The 26,417-nt window shown below is 37.8% G+C and overlaps 1 protein-coding gene across 3 annotated transcripts; it reads left to right on the plus strand.

Moving 5' to 3' along the window:
• The first annotated feature begins 2,773 nt into the window (after positions 1 to 2,773).
• Positions 2,774 to 17,810, plus strand: LOC147544540 (RNA-binding (RRM/RBD/RNP motifs) family protein). 3 transcript variants are annotated; one of them, XM_086632632.1, is made up of 12 exons: positions 2,774 to 3,402; positions 3,831 to 4,378; positions 4,460 to 4,549; positions 4,648 to 4,887; positions 5,442 to 5,663; positions 5,774 to 6,071; positions 6,147 to 6,460; positions 6,595 to 6,704; positions 6,815 to 6,918; positions 7,000 to 7,076; positions 7,159 to 7,255; positions 7,479 to 7,813. In XM_086632632.1, exons 1-11 carry the CDS (start codon positions 3,153 to 3,155, stop codon positions 7,252 to 7,254), a joined length of 2,349 nt encoding a protein of 782 aa, XP_086488758.1. In that variant the 5' UTR covers positions 2,774 to 3,152; the 3' UTR covers position 7,255; positions 7,479 to 7,813. The 3 variants fall into 3 exon arrangements, with proteins under 3 accessions (XP_086488758.1, XP_086488759.1, XP_086488757.1); XM_086632633.1 differs by lacking the exon at positions 7,479 to 7,813 and adding an exon at positions 17,489 to 17,810 and having other exon boundaries at positions 2,945 to 3,402; positions 7,159 to 7,288; XM_086632631.1 differs by having other exon boundaries at positions 2,945 to 3,402; positions 6,815 to 7,076.
• Positions 17,811 to 26,417: the final 8,607 nt, after the last annotated feature.

A 26,417-nucleotide genomic window follows, 5' to 3' on the forward strand; every position in this document is an offset into this window, starting at 1 on the left:
CTGAACACCTTATAATGTAATATATATATGTATCACATAGACTGTGCAGGGATGTAAGGTTGTGTGCAGGTTGGGTTAACCTAGTGTTCGTGGTTCAGCTTGGAACCAGAGTTTTTAGTTGAGTTATGCCTTATTTTTAGCTTCCGTTGTGTATGTGTATGCGAATGTATGGTTTGCATGACAGGTTACAGGTACGACCGGTTCGATTTACAGAGGAGGTGCTGCCGGATTTTCGGCTCGTCTGTGAATTGCCGGGACGTGGTCGTGTCTATTTTGGGACACGGGGCGTCACACTTACACGTTGACGAAACCATTCAGGACAGTGCACGTTTTATTGTTTGTGTATTAAATTTGCATTACTTTGTCTGTTAGTACATTTCATGTGTTTGCTGAACAAGGTAATATTAGTAAACAAATTATTCTTCAGTAGATAGTTTTGACAGGAAAAAGTAAAAAAAATACGTACTCCATGTATGGTTGCAATTCATCACAATTATCCAAAACCATCCAAGACATTCGTTCTCGTTCTTCAAATGATCGTTTTGCATTCTTTACACAAATTGGGAGAATATTTTGTTTGAAAATAAATACGACTTCTTTACATTGGTTTTGAGAAAATGAATCGTTATTTCCTTCATCTCGACTAAATTTAATTTGGATTCCACTCAGATACATTGAACAAAAATTAAAGATTGTTTTGACAATGTATGCCTTTGCTATTGAACCATCTGGTCGCGTTTTATTTTTGACGCAACGTTTTAGTGTTCCTAAGCTGTTGCATATATATTTAAGACAAATGTTTAATGCATCAACATTTGAAATAGTTACAAAATCATTTTGAGAATTAACATAAAAGTGGGTGCGTATCTTTCAATTGGGTACATCCAACCATAACCCCTAGTTCGACAAATTTTGCTTCACGTGGTAAATGAACCATAATATCCAAAAAGCAAGCAAGAATATTCTTTCTAATTTATAGAGAATCTAGGCAATCCCTTCTTGTACATACGTAATGCCTTTACACATTAATCATAAAAGAAGTTACATAGCTCAACTAAGGTATCACATATATCTTTGCGCAAGTAGACACACATTCCAAGTGGGAGAAGTTGTTGTAATAACACATGACAATCATGAGAGTTTAATCCTAATATAGTTTATGGACCAAAATCCGTCATCAAGAGCGCCCACATGCATGATTAATGGGCCTATGGGACGACCAAACCCACGAACTAAACGGCAAATGGGACCGACCCATTCATCTTCGGGCATCCGAAGCAATAGAAAAATGCGCAAGCGACTTTGCTAGGAAATCTGATCCTGAATAAAGATGCCATTACCTCCTAACTAGACCTCCCTCCGTATATCCGCTGAAGAGACGTTACTGTCATTCAAGATGACAGTATCACGGATATACCCGTTATGGGATCACGTTACCCGTATTTATGGTGACAGCTCCATGCGTTACCGCATTAAAGACGATAACTCACCGCCAGGTGATGGTCGACCCAAGACACTATAAAATTACTGAGGAAAGAATGATACATGACATCTAATTATTGACAAAACAATCCACTAATTTCTCTCTCATACAGTCCTGTCATCTCTCTCATCCAAGTTCCACTATGATCATGCACTCAAGTTCACTTACCTTGAGAAAGCAAGCATCCACTTTCTCTCTCTTGAAAACTACTTCGTCAAAGAGGTTACCTACTTTTATCAAAGAGGTTTCCTACTTTATCCCTCCTAAAGATGTCGTCTACTTTATCTTTCCAAGGAGGCTGCCTACTAGTGAACGATGGCCAGGACTCCTTCAGCCACGTGATTTCCCACCGAGGATACAAGGTCGACCGCTTACATGCGTCCTACTTTATTTACGGTACATACCCCTGAACAAGCCATACCTCATAAGGGTTGTCTTACCCAACGACAAACCCCACCTGTACTGCCTTACTTAACGACATACCTCATAAGCTGTCATAACCTCTCTCTAAGCAAGTCAACCTAAACCCGTAGAGATCGAGATCCGACCGTTCTATGAGTTGCGCCATACTCCGACCATCCCCTCCAGGGTAACATTCCAGGGATATCATTCACGTGTTTATTACCTTTCTTGCAAGCTTACTGACTTGACAGCCAGAGTCTCTTTGGCCGACACCACCCCGGTGTTCCAAAGATCTTACAGTCACGTGTGTTTTATTTCTTGTCGGACAGGTTCAAGCCCAAAGACGTCGTCGTTGCCCATAATTAACGAGTGAAGGTTCGACTTCCAGTCAGCGACCCAATTACGCTGACTTCTTGATCCGCGATTTCAGCCCTTCACAATTAGTAGGGGTTAACTTCTTGATATATTCGTTGTACAACCATCTGGAAACTTTACTGACTTCGAAAACTTACAAAAGTCTCTTATTTGATCCAATTTTGAAGTATCACATGCATGAGGTTTTCCATATTTTGTGTTGCATATGCAACTCCTTCCTTATATTCTTATAAGCTAAATCTAGTCGAGCTTATCGGTGTCTATTGTCTTATCTTCCATATTTATTAGAGTTTCGACAATGTTATTACATATATGTTTCTCATTAAGCATTAGATCAAGCTTATGTTTTGTTTTATGACCTGACAAGTATTGGAATTCATTCCAAATGCTCTTAACTGTCTAATTTAACTCTCTAAGAGACCTTGTTCTTTTCTTCTATATTGCCACGGGGTTAGTGCACGCGTCGAGCTTTGGGCAAGATATTTAAGTTTTTACCAGGCCCCGAATCCGCCCGTTTAGTTCACTGGGCATGGAGTAGGGTAGTATGAAACTCTGGAGGCCGGAGCATTAGTGCTCATGGCCGTACGAGCCCAACCCGTTTCCCACCCCTAGGTGGAATACGAGTCAGATGGAGACACGTGTCACCATCTTAACGACTATACGTCCATAATTGGCCTCTTATTTGACACGGCAAATTTCATCTTTTTCTATTTCTGCTCGAGCTAGGGTTTTAGATTGATCAAATTTCTTCTCTCCGTGCTAGGGATACTTCCTCGTTCGTTTTTCAGATTGGTGCGATTGGGAAAACCTTGCAGTGTTAGGGTTACGAGAATTAGAATTTCTAGGGTTTTATTTTTGTCTTCTAATCTGATTTTTGGGTGACTCTGAATCAATGCCTCCTCGAGTGATGAAGAAAGTGGCGAATGGTCAAGGGCAGAAGAAAACCCCTGGAAGGCCAGCGAAGACGACGAAAGCTCAAAATCAACAGAAAGTTGCAGAAGGGACGGCCAAAGTTGAACCCAAGGAGGTGATTAAGGTGGAAGAAAACGTTGCTGAAGAACCGATGGTGGAACCTTCTGAGCCAGAACTTGAACCTGCGTCTGAATTGGAAGCAGATGTTGATAGATCTGTTGGTGCCAAAGGTAAAGTTTTCACCTTTAGTTCGTATTCAGCTAGTATTTTACGATTCTGGATCTAGTGCTGTAAATTTATGGTGGGTTTGCTTTATTTATGATGTTCTTGTTTTGATTTATAATTCGATGTTAGTTCTTGACATGTGGAAATCCAGTTAGTAGGGTTTTTTTTCCTTTTAAATCCACTAGCAGATAATTAGATAGGTATTTGAAGTGGGAAAAGGTAACAAAGATCCAAATTGGATATTTTTAGCTTCACCCTTTCATGACCAAAGATGACATCAAGGAGGATGGGAAGAAAGTCCCGTACTGTTATATGCTTACTGATATTGGTCTTCTTAGTTAATAGATTTATCATTAATCGTTCTATCTCAATTTGTTGGATTCTATGTGTATTGATTGGTCTCTGCATAAGCGATTTTACGTTGCCATGACAGAGGAAAGTGACGTAAAAGAGACCTTTGATGAAGAAGATAGAGGTGAACGGTTAGAGTTGGAGGATAATGAAGTAGAATATGAACCCGAGGAAGATGGTCCTCTGGACTATGATGAGAAAGAAATTGAACAAGAAGATGATTTGGAGGAAGTAGATGGGGGTGATGAAGAAGTTGAGGAGGGAGATTTAGGTGAAGAGGAAGAGGGTGATATGGTTGAGGAGGAGATGGAAGAAGTGCCTGAAGAAGGTGAAGAGGACGAAGAGAATGTTGAAGAAGAGCATGACCACGCGGTTGATGGTGAGGATGAAGAACATCACGAAGTTGCTAAGGAGAGGCGCAAACGTAAGGAGTTTGAAGTATTTGTTGGAGGCTTGGACAAAGATGCAACTGAAGATGATCTTAAAGAAGCCTTTAGTACAGTAGGCGAAGTTACCGAAGTCAGGCTGATGATGAATCCTCTTACTAAGAAAAATAAGGGTTTTGCATTCTTACGCTTTGCTACTGTAGAACAAGCAAAACGTGCTGTGAAAGAAATGAAGAGCCCAGTGGTAATTTCTTTGTGTTGTCTAAGTTGAAATAGTTAAGAACGTATGCTCTCTATCCCCTTTCTCACTACAGTATGGTTTCAGGTCAATGGTAAACAATGTGGTGTTACTCCAAGTCAAGACAGTGACACCCTTTTCTTGGGCAATATATGCAAGACATGGACAAAAGAAGCTGTAAGTAGGCTTGATCACTTAGATTTCATTGATTAACCCACTGGTGGAACCAGTTAGAGTGTTGTCTTCTTTGCTTGACTTTTAGCCCTTATGTTCAGTTAAAAGATAGGCTGAAACATTATGGAATCGAGACTGTTGATGATTTGACTCTAGTTGAAGATAGCAACAATGAGGGAATGAACCGTGGTTTTGCTTTTTTGGAGTTTCCATCCCGCTCAGACGCAATGGATGCCTTTAAGCGTCTGCAAAAAAGAGATGTTGTCTTTGGAGTTGATAGAACTGCAAAGGTTGCATTCGCAGATTCTTTCATTGAGCCAGATGATGAAATCATGGCGCAGGTATGTGTTGCACCACGTTGTCTATTTGATTGAATGGTTCGAAAGTTCTTTTTAAGTGGATTAGTAACTCTGCTGTTTAAAATCCACAATATTGTGGATCATTTTCAATTCCAACCTGGATACGTCGATGAAGTAATTCCCTTATGATTCAAAGAATTGGCACAAATGAGATTCTTAATTTGGTTTTAAGAAACTTTCATCTTGTTGTTCTATTCTATATGATGTTATTATGGATGCAATTAGTGCCAGCTTACGGGGAACTGTTGATACCCTTTTTACTATATACTATGAGTTATTGGTATTGGGACCCGCGGTAGCCTTTTTGACATGGGTATCACCATTGGGGTTCAGAGTATTTCACTTACGTATTTTTTGGGATATTTATTAACTTCTGATTTATGGTGAATTACTTTCTATAATGTCAAGCGGTTACAGCACGTCAAGATTTGGTTTGATTTTGAGAGAACTGATTTTCAATGCTTGTTTTCTTGTATTTTCCCTGTTCGCATCTTCTGTATGTACCTTGAGATGGTTATGTATGATCTATTGTTCAGGTTAAAACGGTTTTCGTGGATGGTTTGCCATCTTCATGGGATGAGGATCGTGTCAAGGAGCATCTCAATAAATTTGGGGAGATTGAGAAGATAGAACTTGCCCGCAATATGCCATTAGCTAAGAGGAAGGATTTTGGCTTTGTAACTTTTGCGACCCACGATGAGGCGATAGCATGTTCCGAGGCTATCAACAATTCAGAGTTGGGTGAAGGGGACAACAAGGTAGGCCTTCCTGTTCCGAAATTTTGTTTGTAACTTCTCTGCTATGGATGCATTGAAAACTTGATTTTTTATTCACTTGTCCTTGTTTGATGTCTGACACTGTATTTCAGGTTAAAGTTAGGGCAAGATTATCTAGACCCCATCAGAAAGGTAGAGGCAAGCATCCTCGTGGAGATTTTTGGCCTGGACGAGGGATTCCTCGTCCCTCCAGAGGTTCTTGGGTTCGTCCAGTATCTCGTGGCTACCCTGGGCGCAGTTTAAGAGGTGGTATAGGAGGCCGATCAGCACCGCCTCGCGGTCATGCATTTAGAGAACCATTGGGATACAGGGGTAGACGTCCTGTTCCGGCCATGGCAGAGAGATCCAGGCCTCTGCCACCGCCAGTGAGGTCTTATTCAAGGAGACCTAGTAAGCACACTGCGATCTTGTTTGGTTTAGTAACTTACTTTGCTTGCATACTAATCCCACATTCTTTTTCGACAGTTCCTCCATATCCTAAGAGCGGTTCAAAAAGAGATTATGGTCGCAGGGATGATCTTCCTCCAAGAAGCCGGGCTGCTGTAGATTATGGTTCAAGAGCTGTTGCTGAGAGGCGACCTTATAGAGATGAGTATCCTCTCCATGGATCTGCTTATGCTGATGACATGCCACGAAGTGCTTCTCGCAGTGCTAGTAGGAGAGGTTATATGGAGGAAAGTTACGAACGAAGATTTGAAAGGCCTCCTCCGAGTTACCGTGAAGGTCGCGCTCGTGACTACGAATCAGTTTCTGGAACAAAACGTCAATATTCTGCGCTGGTTAGTTCCTTCGTCAGAACATTAGTGCTTAGCACGTTTGTTAATAGTTCTATTTGCTTTTATATATATTACCTACATATGTTTTGGGTTCTTAGTAAAATCTGAAGTTGTCTGAATATGTGCATGTATTGAAGGACGATGTTCCTCCTCGTTATGCTGATGCTGGTGCTCGCCAATCAAGGGCTCGTTTAGACTACGGAGTAGGGGGCAGTGCATCTCATTATGCGGACAGTTATAGTGACAGGTGATTGTTTTTTACAATTGAAACTTGATTTAGTAATATTCTTCTTTTAAGCACTTATTAACATTGAGTGGTTATCGACAATAGGATATCTTACCATTTACTTGTCATAGGCCTGGAAGATCTCACTTAGGATACAGTACTAGCCGAAGTACTCTCTCTGCTCAGGATTCACATGGGGATTATGGTAGCCGTCAGAGCATGGGATACACTGGTGGTACGTCAAAGCTTGCTACAATGTTTGAATCCAGTTTCTTTGTGGAGAGATGCTTATTACTTGATTTTTTTTGGTTTTCAGGTTCTTATGGTGGTAATGATGTCGGTGGCATGTATTCATCCAGCTTTGGTAGTGATTACGTATCCCGTGGACCTGATGTATATGCCTCTTAAACCTGTTTGCTTTGGCGATGTTTCTAACTTATCATGAGTAGCTGATTAACAATACATTGAAATGCAGGTTGGCAGTAGCTCTTACTCTTCGTCACTATATTCTAGCCGTAACTCGGGAGGTAGCAGCTACATGGGAAGTGGTGGTTCTGGCTCATATTATTGAGGTAAGCCAAATGTTTCAAACTTCTTGGATTTACGTATGCAATTATGCAAATTTACCGATAGATTAGTGAAAGGGGTGAAGAAAAAACTGTAGGAGAATCTTGCTATGCTGTATTTGTTAGCGAGTGTTTGTTAGTAGGAGGCATCACTTCACTTTCTGTAGGAAGTATGGTTGGACATCGTAGTAGAGCTATTTGGTTATACATGAATTTGTCTCTGGCACAGATATCAGAAGAGGCTGCTGTAGGCTGTGATTATGCAATCAATGACGCCTACATTCTTGGAAGATAGCGTATAGACGAGGATAATATGGTCTGTTTGAGCTTTAAGAACTATTAAGCACGGTCTGGACACCTGTGGACAATGCTATACGCAAGGAGAAGGATTTCTTTCGTGGTACAAGAAAAGATGTGTTATGTGGAACCTAAAAAACTGAAAGGCCTAGTTTGTGGTATGTATGAATAAATGTTTATTTATCAAGTTAAGAACCTCATCTGATGGACAAAGAGATTATATGCTGCAATATAAGTTTTAAATGAGCAAAAACATTTGTCATAAAAGCGAAAGCTCTTGGATCTTGGTTACAGGCCTTCTTAATTCTTTAATGCTCTGAGATTTTTGGGCTAAGTTATAACTTGGAGTGCTGGAGTACCATTTTTGGTTTCAGCCCAATAACTTTTAAGTTACTGCCATTATTCAACCGATTCGGAAGAAGCTTGAGTCAGACTGTTCTTAAGCTTGTGGTTTGACTTCTGACTGACTGTACTAAAGATGAGTTGGGTAGCCTTATTCACGTGGAATGCTCTTACTGCAGGCTCGAATAGGGAATAACTTGCCTAAAACCGCTGAAAGTCTAACTTTGCTGGTTTGTGAATGGTTAAAACTAATTTGGTTGCATACTCATTGGTTCATTTTAGCTTGTTAAAATCAAGACTTGATTTATAGAACAAATATAAATAAATGTCTACTAGTAAGAAAGTGAATAATTCGAAGATAAGAAGTCACACTATTTTGGTAAACCATAACATAAACAAGAAACTTCCCACATTATATACACTATTTCTTGCATTGGATATAAGAGGTTACCTAAATTGGAGAACAGGAAACCCTATGATGCAAGTACAGGATCATGCATGTACATTGATTGAACCTCTCACCCTGGCTTGCCAGTCTCTTATTTCAGTATCACATCGATCTTCACTAAAGTTTTAGCAGGGTATTAGCATGCGCAATGTACAAAGACATGTTAAGTTTACCCGTTTTGGATGTAGATGACAAGTCTGCTACTGGATTCTATTCTATAAATGATACAGAGATGCATTGTTGTTAACTCTAACAAACTTAACAGCAAATTGGATCATCCTTTCCGTCCTGATTTTGCTATAAAAATTAGTGCTTCTGCAATGTTTTGAACATCGGGTAGTTCTGCTCGTCTAGTATAGGGTTGACATGATCTGAGTCTTTGTTTTGACCAATTCGGAGTTCTTGCTGATCTAAACACATAAGTTGCTCTTGTTCGGGCGTGAATAGGGATAGCTTAACCTAAACCTCGGGAAGTCTTACTTTGCTAGTTTGACTCTTCAACAGAGTCGGGAATGGTCAACTAATTTGGTTGCATGTTGATTGGTTCAATTCTTAGCTTGTCACTTCAACTTAATATAAAGCGGAAGTGTCAAGGCATACTTTTGAAATTTTGAAACTCGGAATGAAAGATGTTCTACCGTATCTGAATCGTTCATACATAACTAGAAACTCACACTATATACATGAAACGAGAAAATATTATCATCTGTTATTTCGCTATGCATTGTATTTAAGAAGTTATGGGCAGTGGAGGAAGTGAGCGTGGGATCATGAAGTATCAGATTGATGCTCCCAACTGGCTTATCGGTTCTTATTACGGTACACTTGACTAATGTTTTATCAGTGTGTTAGAGTATGCTAGTTAACCCTGTTTAGATATTGCCAAAGGTACCTGATAGTTTGTCTAAATGATAGTGTCGTGCTTTTTGTAATGGTATCAAACCCGAGACCTAGATTAATTTTTCTTGTCCTGATTTAGCAAAAGAAACTCGCGCTTTCGTAATGTGCCTCAAATGGGAAGTTATCATAGTAGTCAAGTACAGGGTCGATATACTCTTTGGATTTGCTTTTGATTAACTTAGATTTTTGCTAAGGAAATTATCTTGAAGAGCTGAAAGATTTGTTGAGCCTTGTCAACAGTTGCTCAAAATGCCTACGGTTATTAGCTATCATGAACTGTGGATACAAAATAGTTAACGAATGTCTGATTCGGTGATAGTATCACGAAACTGGTACATGATTCATCAGTTTGTTGTAGGCTCACATAACATATCTTTTGTCCAAGTCAGATCTGAAATGTGTCTCCAGCTCTGAATTGACTCGAATTGGATATCAGATTGTTTGTTGTCTTATTCATGTGAACTGGTTTTGGTTCCAGTTTAGTTTTTTGACGTTTCATATATCGATGAGTTAAATGAGCAAGACTCGATGGGAAAAATCATCACCATGGTCTCTTTTACTACTCTAATTTAGGAACCATTTTCTCTAGACTACAACTAACCAGCTTGATATTCATGATCTTTATCCGTGTGACTATTATTTTTTTTCGTACAATTGGATTAGTTTTTAACATGATATGAAGTTTCGTAGGGTTATAAATACTGGTAACCTTGTCGCTCTTTGCTTCTCCATATAGATTTAATGTAAGCTGAAGTACTTTTTGTTAGGGAAGCCAAATATAGAGAAGTGAAGTAACTATTTATATGCATATTAATTGTGAGGGCGAATGCTTTATATGTTGTTACTGGAATTTACCTTTTTCTTATTGTTTGTTTCATGTTTTAATATTTTATGTTTTACATTTTTATATTTATCTGCTGCATACCTTGGTGTGTTATCATTGATATGTGGGCAAGAGAAAACTGTAAAATTGAACTTCAAATTGAGGATTTTTTGGTCGGTAATGTGAGTGAGTGCCATATCAAAATCATAATGGTAAAATAGATGCTTATCTCTGTGAATAAATTATTCACTGTAATACACACCAAACTCCGATGACCACAAAATGTCACTCAGATGGAACATTTTAGGAGGATAATGCTACTCAGACTCCCAAAGTACAAACAAAGTCAAGAATGTAAGCATTTTGAGGATGTAGGTTTTATTCACCGTTACAAATAATCTTTAACCAAATAGTGTCTACTTTCTTGAATTTGTCTGTATTTTTGGAGTCCGAGTCGCATTATCCTGGGAGTCTGAGTAGCATTATCCTTTTAAGAAACATTCTAAAGGTTCCTCTTACCTAGGGTCATGCCCTTCTAAATTTAATAATTCGTCCCAACATATATTGCTCATGGAGCTTTTGCAAAATTTGAGGGGCTTGACAATTTAATAAGGATGTCTGTGATTCGAGAGTTTGAAGTGGGGTGGGGGGGGGGGGCACAAAATTTAGTTTGGCCCACATTGAATAAAGACCGATTAAGAAATGTTCTCAAGGCTTGGGAGCCTCTTCCAACTAAGACACTTAGTTTTTGGTTCATCGTGTTGTATTTTTTGTTTTTGGAAATTAGAAAAAAGATCAATTCACTATCAGTAAAAAAATCAAGTATAGACCAAAAATCAGGAGGGAGTAATTTTGGTTGGTGTTTCGGGAAACGAGAATAATTTCCGGAGAAAAATGTGGAAATCCAAAAAAACAAGAACAAAACACACCCTTAAGATCGCCGGCTGGAGTTACTGTTGATGGCCGGCGATGTTATTCTCTCTCTCTCTCTAGTCTCTCTCTTCACTTACTCTCTCTCTCTAGTCTCTCTCTTCACTTACTCTGGAGGTGGCTGGAGTTCATGTGGAAGTGGGAGAGGAAGAAGCTGAAAATATGAAGTGTTTGAGAGAAATAAAAAAAAAATAGTTTCCACCTAAAACTTTGTACACGAGAAAATTCCTTTATTTCCCAAATCATCCACAATAATTTTATAAGGAAAACAAGAATACACACACACTGTAAGCAATCATTTTTTTCTTAAAATCTCCAATTGAAAGTTTAAAATGTTTCGGGTGGTCCTATCAGTGAGGTTCAGGCGCACGTTGGAGATTCGGGTAAGGCCTCCAATTGAAAGTTTAAGGTAGAGAAAGAGTGAGTTCGTGGAAGTGGCAGTGTTAGTGGTGAAGAAGGTGACGGGGAGATAAGATGGAGGTAGAAGGGTAGAGATTAGGCCTGAATCCAGCCAACGATCCTGCTACTCCACTTTAAACGCCCATGTCTCATGGGTCGAAGTCTAGTGAAGAAACCATATGTCGTAGCTGGGCTCATTCACTTTGCTCGGAAAGGATCTAATTTATTCTATCCCGTGATGGATTAATGATCTACTCGCAACGTGTATTACTCAGCTCAACAATATATTCATTTATTATTGATCCTCAAATTTTGCTCAAATTTATTGATGGATTAATGGATTAATTTATTCATTGACATCCTCAAATTTTGCTCGGCCGAACACTATGTCTGGGAATCAGGCTTGAGAAAAAGGAGAAGATTTTCATCCATTCTAATCCTCGATTTGTATCCGTCATTTTCTTGCTAAAAGGCTATAACCCCAAGTCTTCATCTTGTTTATCTCAACAACAATCGGGAAACCCAAGTTATAATTTTTATTTTTATCTTCTATTAGTCGTATTCATTTATTCTTTAATAATAATCCAAGTTACTGTTTTTTGTACCTGAAAGAAATCCTTAATCGTTTAAGATGTTTTGACCTTCACCCGACCTGCCAGAAGTCCATGAAGCCAACTGTGTTTCACTACCCATGGTGATTTTTTTGTAAGATATTTCATTATTTCATGGTCGGTGTTACGGGGAAACAAAGAAATTTTTCAGGGTGCATAGTTTGGGTGGAAACAAAAAAATTAGAACTTTTTGTTTCCTGGTCAAACATCCAAACCCTTATAGTTTTCAGCTTCTTATTTTCACACTACCGCCATCAACTCCGATGATTCCCACCATCTCCAGCAACATTTTTTTTTCTCCTCTCTTTCTTCTTTCTATCTCCGGCGAAGGGGCTCCTCCCCTTCACCTGATCTCTGGTTTCGTCTGGAAATCAGACCATACGAGATCTGGTTTTGTCTGAAAACCAGACCGACGAGATCTGGTTCTGGAAACCAGACCAGACGAGATCTGATTTTGTTTGGAAACTAGACTAGACGAGCTCAAGCGAAGGGGAGGACCCTTCGCCGGAGATGGAGAGAAAAAGAGAAGGAGAGAAAAAAGAGAGAAAATAGGGTGAAGACAGTGAAGAAAGAGAGAAGAGAGAAATAGGGAGAAGAAAGAAAGAAGATAAGATTCCGGCAAGGTTTGTCGGACGGCTAATGTTCCGGTGACATAAAATAGAGGGTGTGTTTAGGGGAATGTTTTTAGCTTTTCACCCTTTGATATTTTGTTCTCCGAATTTTTTTTATTTCCCCCAAAACATCGACTTATTTTATTTTTGTCCGGTGAATGCCCACGAAGTTCGTTGTTCTAAGGTCCAAACTAATATACCATGGGTGCCACCCGTGCCCAAAAGTATATAGAGATGAAGATATCACGTTAATGGTGGCGGTTGGATGAGACAGCCGGAATGGAGGTGGAAATACTTTTGGTTCTTTTTGTTTTGTCCATTTGGGAGTTGACAATTGGTTGGTCAGGCCAATGGACCATGTGAAAGTCGATGGGTGTGGGAATGGGAAATACCATAGTGTGAACATTTTTTTGTGAACATTGGTAGTGTACTCCCAAACTATTGTATTTGTGAGCGTGTTGATGTGGCGTGAAAATGTCATACTTAGGTCACTTAACTTCGATGAGTTAGTTCGTTTCGGATTTTAATTCTGATGATTTATGTGTTTTTCTTGTGAGGTAGGTTATTTGGACTTTGACGTTTGATTCGGAATAAAACGAAAAGTTTCATCACATTTTTATCTCATGTGAACGAGATCGGAAGAAAGAAGCCGAAGTCTTTTCTTGGGAATTCGATTTGTAGAGAGGAAGATGAAGGCACTCCTTGATTTTTAAGTCAAGGTCCAAACTTAAGCCCAAAAGCCTAGAGAAGAAGGAACAAAACCCAAACCCAAAGAAGAAGAACAAGACAAGGAAAGATTCTATGAGCACCCTCTCTTTATGGTTCAAAGTCAAAATAGTCAAGTCTAAGTCAAAGTCAAGATTGACTAGGGTTTTTAGTAGGGTTTTTAGGTCAAGACCCTCATTTATTTAGCTATACTAGGGGGACACCCCTAAAAATATTTTCGTTTAGGCGTTAACCCCCAAAGCTCATTTACCGTTCAAATAGCCGTGAAGTAGTGGTCGTGCGAATCACATGCTCGCTTACTGACCAAAATACCCTCGTTTTAATTTTTAGTATATGGCCTCCATTTATTTAGCTATATTAGGACTACACCCCCAACCAAAATACCACTTGGAGCTTAAGAACCACCTATTTCTCAAGTACCTTCTTCCTCTCAACCATCAACTTTACAACCTGTAGTATTTTCTTCTTCTTTTGGAATAAGTGACGCTTCCAATATTAAAATTTTCACTATAAAATCCAGATTTTTCTTCAATTTCTGGATCTGCTGAATCTAAGCAAATGGGTTCTAATTTCAATCTGGAGTTCACCAGTTTCTTGTTTTTGCTCTTCTTCATTGTCAACTTGGGTTCTGTTTTTTGCTCTGAATTTTGGTTAGTTGTGGAAGGACAATCTGAAAACTGATTTAACATGGATGGATTTCTTCCTCGGTTTCTTTTTCTTTGGTTGCTTCTCCTTCTTCTTCAATTTCTTCTAATCTATTCTAGATTTCAATTCTTCTCTAGCAAAATCTCAAAAGATTTCATCTTTTCTTCGAAACCCATGTCTAAGAAATGGATGCCAACTCCTTAAAACATGACTAAAAGATTCAAGATTAGATTTTTGTGAGAAACAATTATAAAACAAAGACTTTGAAACCAATTACACTATTTTTTGGTACAACTACTACTAGTTGATCTTCCATTCTTTTTTGGGTTCTGTTTGGTGGATATCATAACTTGAACTTGACCCATACAAGTAATTTTTGGGTACAACTACCTCGGACTGATAAAGACACGATCCACCCTATCATCGGAGTACAAGTGACACCTCGACTAGAGTCATCCGCTGATTGGCTCTAGCTCGGAGAGAGTATGACCCAATCTATAGCCGAACCTCAGACTTATGAGACAGAGAACGTAACAAAGGTGAAGCAACCGGAGTCACTCGTGGATTGGATCTAGCTCTGGCCTCTGGCTATAGGTGAGCATGACCCAGTCTATGGGCGAACCTCGGATTTAGTGGTTCGACATGTAACTAGGGTGATTCAATTGATCGTGAGATGGGAAGGTATTGGCTCGGGATAAACTATTCGAATGGACAAAGTATTTTGGTTGGGGGTGTAGACGTAATATAGCTAAATAAATGGGGGTCATATACTAAAAATTAGGACGGGGGTATTTTGGTCAGAGATCGAACATGTGATTCGCACGACCACTACTTCACGACTATTTGAACGGAAAATGAGCTTTAGGGGTTAACGCCTAAACGGAAATGTTTTTAGGGGTGTCCCCCTAATATAGCTTAATAAATGGGGGTCATTCTCTAAAAAACCCTTTTTAGTAGCCAAAAGAAACCTTATCCAAGTAGAGTATGCATCATCTTCTTCCCCAAGCAAGAGAGAGAAAATGAGGAGAGAGAGATAATAAAGGAAACAAATAAAACTACTAAACAATCAAAGTAAAACAGGCGAGAGAGATTCGAGAGAAGAATCAGAGGAACAAGAGTAGGGAGGCAACACATAAGTGAGAGAGGTGTCGAACTGGAAATCCGATATGATAAACCTACGACTATGTGTAGTCCAATCTAATGTTCCAAAGTATAATCGATGTTCGACTCCTAAAGTAGATGTCTCTAAGAACTACGTATATCTGGGGATCATACTTAGTCAAACAAACGTCTTAATCAGTTAATCCCGATGTCGAATACTTTGTTTCATCAATTAACTATGCGAATTGTTCGATGAGACACTTGAAAATACGATCAAAACGATTGAGATAAATGAAGATCAATCTATAATCAAAACATCAAATCATATTAAACATATTTACCAATTCATCACATTTCATCCCATAATCAACATACTAAAGTTAGCTAAACATGATTAATGAGTAATAAATGACAAAAATATGAAGAGAGAATCCCCCTTTCTCGATGTGGTGCGAGGCTAAGATCGTCGGAAAATATGAGTAGTTAAGGTGGAACCGATCTCCCCTTATCAATATTCTGGGTTCCCCATAGTGACCATCATCATCTTCTCCATTTTGAACTCAACTTCCATTAAAGCTTAACCCTACCTTTCTCTCTCTAAGAACTTTATCTCAAAATAAAATCAAACACAAGGGGTAGCTAGACAATGAGATGAGGAACTAAAGCCCTAAGGTTAGCTAAACATGATTAATGAGCAATAAATGACAAAAATATGAAATCATATTAAACATATTTACCAATTCATCACATTTCATCCCATAATCAACATACTAAAGTTAGCTAAACATGATTAATGAGTAATAAATGACAAAAATATGAAGAGAGAATCCCCCTTTCTCGATGTGGTGCGAGGCTAAGATCGTCGGAAAATATGAGTAGTTAAGGTGGAACCGATCTCCCCTTATCAATATTCTGGGTTTCCCATAGTGACCATCATCATCTTTTCCATTTTGAACTCAACTTCCATTAAAGCTTAACCCTACCTTTCTCTCTCTAAGAACTTTATCCCAAAATAAAATCAAACACAAGGGGTAGCTAGACAATGAGATGAGGAACTAAAGCCCTAAGGTTTCCTGCCAAGAAAGTGGACGGAACACCTAGAGAAATCCGGCCAAAGTTGCTGTCCAAGAAAATCCGGCCAAGTCCCGGTCAAATCCGAGCCTCCCAGAGCTAGATCGCGGCTGTCCTTTGTGTCCCGAGCTAGCAGCTGTTCTTCCCGTGCTTGCGGTTGGCCGTCCCGAGCTAGATTGCTACCGTCCCGAGCATGGAAGAGCTTCCCGTGCTCGTGCTGCTTTCCCGAGCTGGAGCAACAACTACCCGTGGACGCGTCCTCCATTACCCTTGTGTTGCAGCAGTCCCGAGCTGCTGCTCGTATTGCAACTCGGGCTGCCGCTTGGCCGTCCGAGCTAGGCCAGCCTAGTGTGCTGGCCGACCCTCCTCCTTCTTCTTTCTCTCTTTCTAGCTCTTAACCTTAAGAAACTCCAAGAACCCAAAACCCAAACCCTCTTTTTCTCTCTCCTCCTCCTTTGTTTCTTGGTTGATGAATAAAGAAGAAGATGAATAGTAGCTAACTTCTTTTACTACTCAAACCCTACGTCCATTTTGACTTTGATTTAGATTTGACTATTTTGACTTTGAGGCATAAAGAAGGGTGTCTATATATTCTCTACTATTTTCTTCTTCTTTAGTTTTTGTGGGCTTTGGGCTTGGTTTATGACTTGATTTAGAAACCAAAAGGGTGCCTTCGTCTTATCTCTACATTTTGAACCAAGGGGAGTGCCTTCGAGAAAAGACCTTGGCTTCTTTTTTCTATATCTTCCCCGTCTGAACTCCGAATTGAATTTTGTTTTCACCGTCGGACTCGTCATTAACTCCACTTGTCATTTGATTTGCTTGAAGTATTTTTCTCTCGTTTTGGGCACATGAAATGATAGCGATTAATGCTTCGTTTTATTCCGAATAATACGCTTAACTCCAAAATAGGTACCTAACATGAAAGCACACATAAATTATTAGAACTAGCAATCGAAATTGACTAATTAGGCTTAGGCTCTCTAAATGTGACATTTTCGTGTCACATCATCTAGCGCGGCACACGGCAGGGAGTAGCAGCAGCTGCAAATCACGAGCAGCAGCAGCTGCAAATTGGACGTCATTCACGGGACGCGGAAGCAGCAGCTCCGCCCAGTAGACCACAACAAGGGACGCGACAAGGGGACGGGCACGGGACAGTGCACAGCATGGCCGGGTGCATCTAGGGTTTTTTGCCGGAATCTTCATCTCTTTGGCCGGGTTTTTCTATACTTTCCGACCACTTACTTGACCGGAAACCTTAGGGTTTTTGCTCCCCAATATATCACCTACCTTCTTATGTGTTTTGATTTGATTTTGGTTGAAAATGTCTAGAGAGAGAAAGCTAGGGTTTTTTATTTGATTTTGGGGACATCCATTTTGCACCGTTAAGGGGAAATCCAGAAAATTGCTACGGGGACATCGGCTGCACCTTAACAACTTATGTTTCCCGACGATATTAGTCTCCGACTACAACGAAAAAGGGGGTTTCTATCATCATCTTCTTGTCATTTCTTATTCATTAACCATGTTTAGCTAACTTTAGTGTGTCGATTATATGGGATGAAATGTGATGAATTTGTGATTATGTTATATATGATGTGATGTTTTGATTATGAATTGGTGTTCATTTGATTCGATTATCGTTTCGATCGTATTTTCATGTGTCTTGTCAAGCACTTCGCATAGTTAATAGAAACGAAGTATTCGATATCGATCGTAGTCTAAGTCATAATTTCATGTGTCTTGTCATGCACTTCACATAGTTAGGCGACTAGACAACACCCTCGATGACTCAAGTTTAACCGATTATGATGTTTGTTTGACGAAGTATAATCTCCGGATATACGTAGTACTTAGAGACATCTACTTTAGGAGTCGAACATCGATTATACTTTGGAACATTAGATCGGACTACACATAGACGTAGGTTTATCATATCGGATTCCCGTTTCAACACCTCTCTCACTTATTTGTCTCCCGACTCTTGTTCCTCCGACACGTCTCTCGAATCTCTCTCGCCTTTTACTTAAATTGTTTAGCTAGTTTTATTTGTTTTCTTTATTTCTTATAAACCAATCAAAAACTCAAATTGACACCTTTCCTTTTAATCTAAGATAGTGAGTGACTCGTAGACCAGTGGGCTAGACTCACCTGATAACCGGGCTACCAACCTATCCTTGGATCGACTCCGATTTTACCGGTTACTACTTGATACCTCCGCTTGGGTGTGCAACCTTTTCGGGTGCATCACGTGTCAACCTACCTGTATCCGTTAGTGATGAAAAGATGATAATTTACTGGATCTGAATTTTCTTGCGTGTAAGAGCAAGCTAATTAACTAATAATATAAACAAAGAAGGTTTTGAGAGGATAAATTTAGAAACCCAACTAGCCTCCGTGTTCTGAAAAGCTCTTTATATAGATCTCCTTGTTTCATTTATAATTACATATATCCTCATGTTTTGTTAGATTTGACGGAAAATTGTCGTTAGGGAGAGTGAAATTATATGTTAGCCATTTGCTAAATAACCAAGGTTTCTGAAACCAAACAATTGGGGCACCTTCGACAGGATGCTAATGCGCTTATAACACCAACCCTTCTTTTCCTTACTCGTTTGATGAACCCAGGCAACTCCAAAGTCTAAAATCTCCAAATCACGAAAGGGAACTCGATGAATCAAGGGAATCAACCTGGGTAATTTTAGTAAATCGAACTAGGGTCCCATACGAAGATCTCTAGGCACTTTCTCTCTAACGACGATTAATTCGAACTACCAACTACTTTCTCTCTCTTTTGTACTCCATTCGAACTACTAGTAACTCGAACTAGGGTTCCATTCAATGTGGCTTCTGTAATTAGTCTCTGTTTACTTCTCGTGTAAATTGGGGAGCTATGATAATTTCGGATTGGGTTCCATTCAATTAGATTTTGTAATCTAGGGTTCCGTTTCTTGATTTGTCTGAAATTGCTTGATTTGTCTAGAATTTAGCATTAGTTTGTTCCATTTTCTTGATTTGTCTGAAATCTGCTCCATTTTAGTTGATGAGTTTCGAACTATGGCTCAATTTGATAGGAGTTATTTTACTCCATTAAATCCGTCCTTATATCAGTAAATTTAGCATTGAAGTGTACTCCATTTGATAGCATTTCAGACAAATGTTATAGAGTTTCATACTCCATTTGAGCTCTGATTTTTTAGTTGATGTGTTGAAATACGGCTTCGCGACGACATTATGAGCTCGATAAACAAAATGCAAGTTTCTTTATTGATTTGTGATGTATGGTTTATTCTTAATACACATTTGATAAACTTGAAGAAGCCATTAAATTAAGAGTTAATTCCTATATGGCCCCCTACTTTGTGACCAGCTTCCTTTATGACCCCCTTTTTTTCGTAAATTCAAATATAGCCCCCTATTTTCAGATAAATGTCATTACTACCCTTCTTAATTCTAAATTTAAAACAATAAAAAAAAAATTATTTCCACCTCACCCCTCTCTCTCTCTCCACCTCATCTCTCCCTACACCTCACCCATCTCTCTCTCTCTCTCTCTCTCCAATTCACCTCTCTCTCTCCTCTCTCTCTTTAAATTTTTTTTTTTTTTTAAATCTCACCACTCTCTCTCTCTCTAAAACTCCGGCGAAGGGGGTTTCCCTTCGCCGGAGATCTGTTCACGAACAGATCTGTTCGTGAATAGACCTGCTGTTCACGAACAGATCTGTTCGTGAACAGATCTACTGTTCACGAACAGCTCTCTGTTCGTGAACAGATCTCCGGCCCTGTTCGTGAACAGATCTCCGACGAAGGGAAACCCCCTTCGCCGGAGTTTTAGAGAGATAGAGAGTGGTGAGATTTAAAAAAAAAAAAAAAATTTAGAGAGAGAGAGGAGAGAGAAATTTTTTTTTTTTTTTTAAGTTTGAAGGTGGCCGGCCGGAAAATTTTCCGGCCGGCCACCTTGCCGGAGAAGAAAGGGGTGAGTAGGAGAGAGAGAGGGGTGAGGTGTAGGGAGAGATGAGGTGGAGAGAGAGAGGGGTGAGGTGGAAATAATTTTTTTTTATTGTTTTAAATTTAGAATTAAGAAGGGTAGTAATGACATTTATCTGAAAATAGGGGGCCATATTTGAATTTACGAAAAAAAGGGGGCCATAAAGGAAGCTGGTCACAAAGTAGGGGGCCATATAGGAATTAACTCTTAAATTAACTGCCAAATTATGGTTGTTGATGGTAGTGGGGAAGTTTTTAGGGTGTTTCATGGGTTTAATTAGGAAAAATGTAAGGCTCTAAAGGATTAAAAAACGGTAAAAAAAAATTACTGTAGCTTTGTTTGATCTTGTCCCTTCATTTTGATCTTGTCCCTTCATTTCGAAAACCTGGTGTAATATGTAAATGAGTTAGTAAAGGTGGTGTAAAACGTAAATGAGCAAGAAAGTAATATTCACTATTTTGAAGTTAAGTCTAACAGAGCTTGGGGATATACGTAGTTATAAATGAAACCTGAGGATTTATGTAAAGAGTTTTTTAAACATAGAGGTTTCAGTAATTATCCCTTTTGGAATAATATGTGGGTTGATAATGTGAACTAAACTCGCTTTCAATAGTATGAACTAAATTTGACAGAGATATTTCGGGCAGATCGTAACCGATATGCTATGTATATTCAAAACATTAACTATCACCACTAATACCATTCCATTTTGTGTCAATTTACAAAAGGAGGGTCTTGTATTTACCATTGGATACGGTTGATGCGGGCTTAGCAGTAAGCTAAACTGCTAAATTTATCTCCCAAATAACCGTTAGACTTGTTTTAATATATATGACTAGGTATTGACTGCGTCATACGAGCGTGGCAGACCATTTTGACTAACGCTGTTACAAGTATTAAATGACTTGATAAAGGATTAAATTCATGCACAATACAAATAAAATATATCGGTGTCTCTTCTTTCTTGTGAAAAAACAAATTTAGAGAAAGACAATACCTAGTCATATATATTATAAACAACAAATTTAGAGAGAGACGATAGTATATTTTTAAGTGGGGTTGATTATGTTTTGACCCCAAATTTGTGACCAACTCACCTTTTTGGTTCCCATAAGTGTCCGACGGTCTGATTTGGCCCCTGGGTCGGAACAATTTCAACTTTTCGTGAACTATCCTTGGTGGCCAGTATTGAATTATTTCCCTAAAAAATAAAAAACATAAAAGCCACCTCGTCTCCCCCTTTTTCTTTCGTTTCATCACCTCATCCCTCTCGCCACCTCATCATCTTCTTCGGCGAAGGTCGCCGACCAGGCAATTTTTCGGGAACCTTCAAACATAATTTTTGTCTCTCTTCTTCTCCTTTCTCTTTCTTCTTCTCCTTTCTTCTTTTGACGTTCTATAAGGGGAGCTGGGTACAGTTGTTGGGGAGCTACAACACGAAATCAGTTTTTGTACTTTACTTGCCAATACTAAAATGGTATTAGTTGTTATTTTTTTGGATTTGAAATTAAATAGCGAGATATGGAGAGGTTAAAAAAAACAAACTTAACATTTTTAATGGTATTTTTCTTATTTGTCTTCTTCTTCTTTAAATCCTAACTGTTCCAACAACAATACCTCTCTTTTTTTCTTTACAATCAAGTTATACAACAACCATTACCTATAAACAACTAGTTTACTTATTCTCAATTTCTTCTTCTATTACATACTTACATTTAATATGTCTCAAGATATTTCTGTTGTTATTTTTATGGAAGAAGACGATATTTTTACAATCGAACCAACAACCACCAACTCGATCAACACAATGGTATCATAGATGAAGATCTCGCTCAAGATGTAAGAATTCTAGACAAATATTTTTGGTTAAATTTTATTTCTCTTTCTTCTTTCAAATTTCAAAATGTATTAAAAAATAGACAAAACTTTTTAGTATCCGTTCAGAATTTCTCTCGAGAATTTTTGTAAAATTACCCCCAGATTAAGTTTCTGTAGGGAACTACATATCTGTTTTATTTTCTTCGAAAAATTTCTCCTCAGTTGAGGGAACTATGGTGACAAAAAGTGAAATCAATATGTTTTCCTAGGAAACTATACATTTGTGTTATTTTCTTCAACAAATTTCTCCAATTTCTACAGAAGTTCGAATTGCCATGCGACTATGGATGGTCTCCATCATACTTCCCGTCCGAGAACAAACTTTCTCTCAAGCGAGACTCAACAATGCGATCCTTAATTTCCACTTCGCACGAAATTTGCCGAAAATGCGAAGAAGACAAATATGAACCAAATCACGAACTTGAATCTGAATCCCATAATGACAAGATACTTGCAAAATCAATGCTAGGAAACAAACTTCCAAAAATTTCTACATCTCCAGTCATCTAGTAATTCGATGAATATGATCATAAACACCACATTGTTTTCTACCGAAAAATCCACTATGAATTTGGTCATCCAATCTATCACGTTCCAAACCCCATTTCATTAATGCCAACTTTAATTATCCTATCAAGGTTCCGACCAACGTGTGAAGAATTAAATTGATGAGAATGAGCAAGAGAAAACGATTCACCTGGATCCCAAAGAAAAACATTAAATTTTCGGCAATTTCATCAATCCGAGCATTGGAGTAACCCCTTTTAATTTTTCAAGAGACAGAAGTAGACTGTCCATTATTTCAGTGAGTGTATCATTAATGAAATTTCACAAAAAAAACCACTAAAGGTTGCGAACAATTGGACATTACGGCGAAGATTAAAAATCAAAATTCCTGGTTTCCAAACAAAGTACAGGGAAAACTTTATCTTTTCCAAGTGAAAAAGGATAATAAAGTTTTTCAATCATCTTATCTTTTGAGTGATTAGAAAAGCCAATCTCCGACTCAACCTTCATTTGAGATCTTTCAGAGGAATCCCCATAAATATACATACCACAATTTCCTTCACGAAATAACATAGTAATATGACTGTGCCAATCAGACCCACTTTATTGATGAAACCCAACACAAATATAATGTTCACCAACAATAACAACTTGGCCTGAATTAGGTTTTAGGGATTCCATATTACAAGTGAATACTACCCGAATAATATATTTTTGTAGCTTTGGTTCTTCTTTAGTTAATTGAGTTTTTTTTAGAATTATTATCATCTGCATCTTCATCGTTGATTGAATTTGTACCTAGAACAAAATCTTCTAAACTTCGTGAAAGAAACGACACACATTAATGCGGAAGAATTTTGTGATTTGAAACGAGAGATTCTTCTCCCGGAATTGGATATGAATCAAATAATTGGTCCACACGCTGTGATTTATGTTTATTGTTATAAATATTAGATTTATGGTGGATGACCACCACCAATTGTAACTCCCACCACCATAGGTTTTCCACCATTACTTTGTATTCAAGCTCCATTATTGTGTGCCTATTGGATGTGTAACTCATCTAGCTAAATGCCTATATAAAGAGGTTACTTGCTAATGAAGATGGATCAAAACCATTGGATCAAACCAATGTATCATAGTACTCAATATACCAATGTACCAATGTAGAGAATTCTCTACAAACATATGAATATAAATCTAGTTCTTCTTGTCTCCAATCTCTTGGTTAATATATTTCCATTGTCCTTCTTCTTCCCTCCTTTATTTTTCACAACACGTTATCAGCACGATTTGCTCTATGCCAAAGGGAAGAAGAAATTATCAAATACTTGATCAAGGTGCAAACAAATAAAATATGGGTAAGTTTGGTCAATTGTAATTGGTAAGTTAAAAGGTATGTGGGTTCTCTTTGTTAAAGTTTCAAACTTATTATTTTTACTTATCTCTAACCATTGATTTTGTGATTGTTGAGGCATAGTGAATCATATCTAAAGAATATTAGAATTAAGTAGATGATAATGGTGAAAATGTTGGTATTGCAAACTAATATGAATATCAATGCAATCTATTGAATGCTAAGGTCAAGGTAAATTATGCATCCAAAATAAATTGGTATTACTCTCATAACTAATGTTTCATTTTGTATGAATGTATCATAAGAGTATATTTTGATCTGTGAATGAAGATTTTTCCAAAGAAGAAATTTAACCATTAAATTTTGGTTAAGATCAAATTGGAACGTCTATTTGTATATGAGATTGTCAAACCTGAAGTTTGGCGTATATACTTCTTCAAATCTAGAAAATTCTAAATTAATTACTAGAGTAAAAAAATCTCAAAGGATGAAAACATATATCCCTTATGAGTTGGTAAATTGTCACCCAAAAGGGTAAATCCTTCGAAACAAAAAATTATTTGCGCATTCCTGAAGAATGACAAATGCTAATTTTTCAGTACTGAAATTATTTTCCGTTGGTTATTAAAGGATTATAATTAAACGGTGATGAGAAAATCTTACACCGAGTTCATATTGAAAATAGAGTGACGAAATTGAGAATCTCATTTTACTATACCAACATATACTCTGATTAAATTTGAAAAAGTTCTTCATGGTGAAAGACAACCACTTTTTGTGAAATTCTTTTAACGAGAATATAATATCACAATTTTGGTTGTACTTGTATTTCAATAAAATTTTCATCAAGTGGTGATAATATCTTTCTTTCGTGTCTATGGATGACGACGAGTTAAAATCATTGAAATAAAATTTGTTGAATATTTGCTTTCATATTATACCTGAAGTTGTAATACACAAAGAAAGTGATGATGGATTGTAATAGCAAAAATCGCATGAAGATGACACCTCACATGTAATCAATCACACCTGAAGTTGTTATTATAACAAATTGCTCACACCTGAGGTTGTGATTAGACAACAATTTTGGTCCAACAGATCATATGATATAAAAATAGAAATCAAAATTTGCCTGAAGCAATTGATTTCTCTTTCGCCTATGTCGCATCCTTGAAGTATGTGCACATAAATAAGACGAAAATCTATCGACATTAGGGGGAGGAAGTCTTATATTCAATGTCGTAAAATACTTGAAAAGTATCAAGTTTCTTCCATTTGCAATTAATGTACTGAGATTTGTACCTCCAAACATAAATATTTTCCAGAGCTTAATATGCTCATACACGGACAAAGGTCATGAAATATGATTTGAGCTGATCAAAGTGACATATACTCTTGGAGAGGATACGAGAATCCTCCTGAAGAGGCTATCAAATTAGAAATAAATGCGGTTCATGTTTTCAATAATACTCTCTGAAGAGGATATGAGTTAAAAGAGACATATTGACCTTTTACGTTGGCACCAATTAAGTCTTCAGACATGAAGTCGAAGCACCAATTAAGAATTACCCAGAAGGTAATAAAGTAGACATGTGTAAGAAATGTCTTTTAGTCTATAAAGGATTTGACGTCCACTTATAAAATTTCAATATGAATTACAAATCTCTGAATTATATTATTAAGTATTTATAAATCCTATTGTGACTCCTAAAGAGTTTATCAAAGTTTGACAGTAGAGTATTGAAAAAGATTATTCGAGTAAAGAAAATCTTGAAAATGAACATATTTTGAAATACTAAAAGGCTATAAGCTTCAAAGCAACTCATATTGTCTTAACTTATCATATGTCATGGAAATCCAGGTCTTGAAGTACCTAATATAGTACAGACAGTACATTATGTGTGTTGTAATGTGGTTTTAGAAAACAACCATCATTCATATACAAATGTCAATCGCGTTGTACTCTTTTTCCTTCTTCAAGGTTTTGTCCCATCGGGTTTTCCTTGTCAAGGTTTTAACGAGGCAACAATGCGTATTGAAAATCGTTATAATTTGTTTAAAAGTTGTAATCTTTTTCCTTCGTTCAGGTTGTGTCCCGTTGGATTTTCCTGACAAGGTTTTGGCGAGACAACTAGTCATCGAATGATGAGTTTAACACCTATTATGTGTGTGAGGTGGATTGTGCATAAAATTTATAATGCACATTGAAATGTGATTAATACATTTATTTAAAAAATATTATAATTATCTTATCGATGTATATGACAAATACGAATCACTTAAAAAGTGAGTTCAACTGAAATCCCTGGAGGATTTAACAAACTTCAATCGTAAGTATGCATAAACTTTGAAGCATTATATGGATGCCACATGGAATGTGAAATGCTACTTATTATATTTTTGTGTATATATGTCACAAGGAAGATAACAATAGAAGGTTGAACAACGCCCTCAACCTTCATGAGGGAGAGCAAGTTTATGAAAACACTGCATACTATATTTTCACACTGTACTCTTTTTCCTTCGTTAAG

The sequence above is a fragment of the Eschscholzia californica genome, unplaced genomic scaffold, assembly GCF_041429995.1.
Source record: "Eschscholzia californica isolate CP2 unplaced genomic scaffold, dmEscCali1.0.p SCAF_4, whole genome shotgun sequence".
Taxonomy (NCBI): Eukaryota; Viridiplantae; Streptophyta; class Magnoliopsida; order Ranunculales; family Papaveraceae; genus Eschscholzia; species Eschscholzia californica.

Excerpts from the sequence above, each read along its gene's own strand:
- LOC147544540 (XM_086632631.1), top strand. The coding sequence starts at position 3,153 with ATGCCTCCTCGAGTGATGAAGAAAGTGGCGAATGGTCAAGGGCAGAAG. Across the intron at positions 6,072-6,146 it reads GTCTTATTCAAGGAGACCTA|TTCCTCCATATCCTAAGAGC; the intron begins GTAAGCACACTG and ends CTTTTTCGACAG. Across the intron at positions 6,705-6,814 it reads GCGGACAGTTATAGTGACAG|GCCTGGAAGATCTCACTTAG; the intron begins GTGATTGTTTTT and ends TACTTGTCATAG.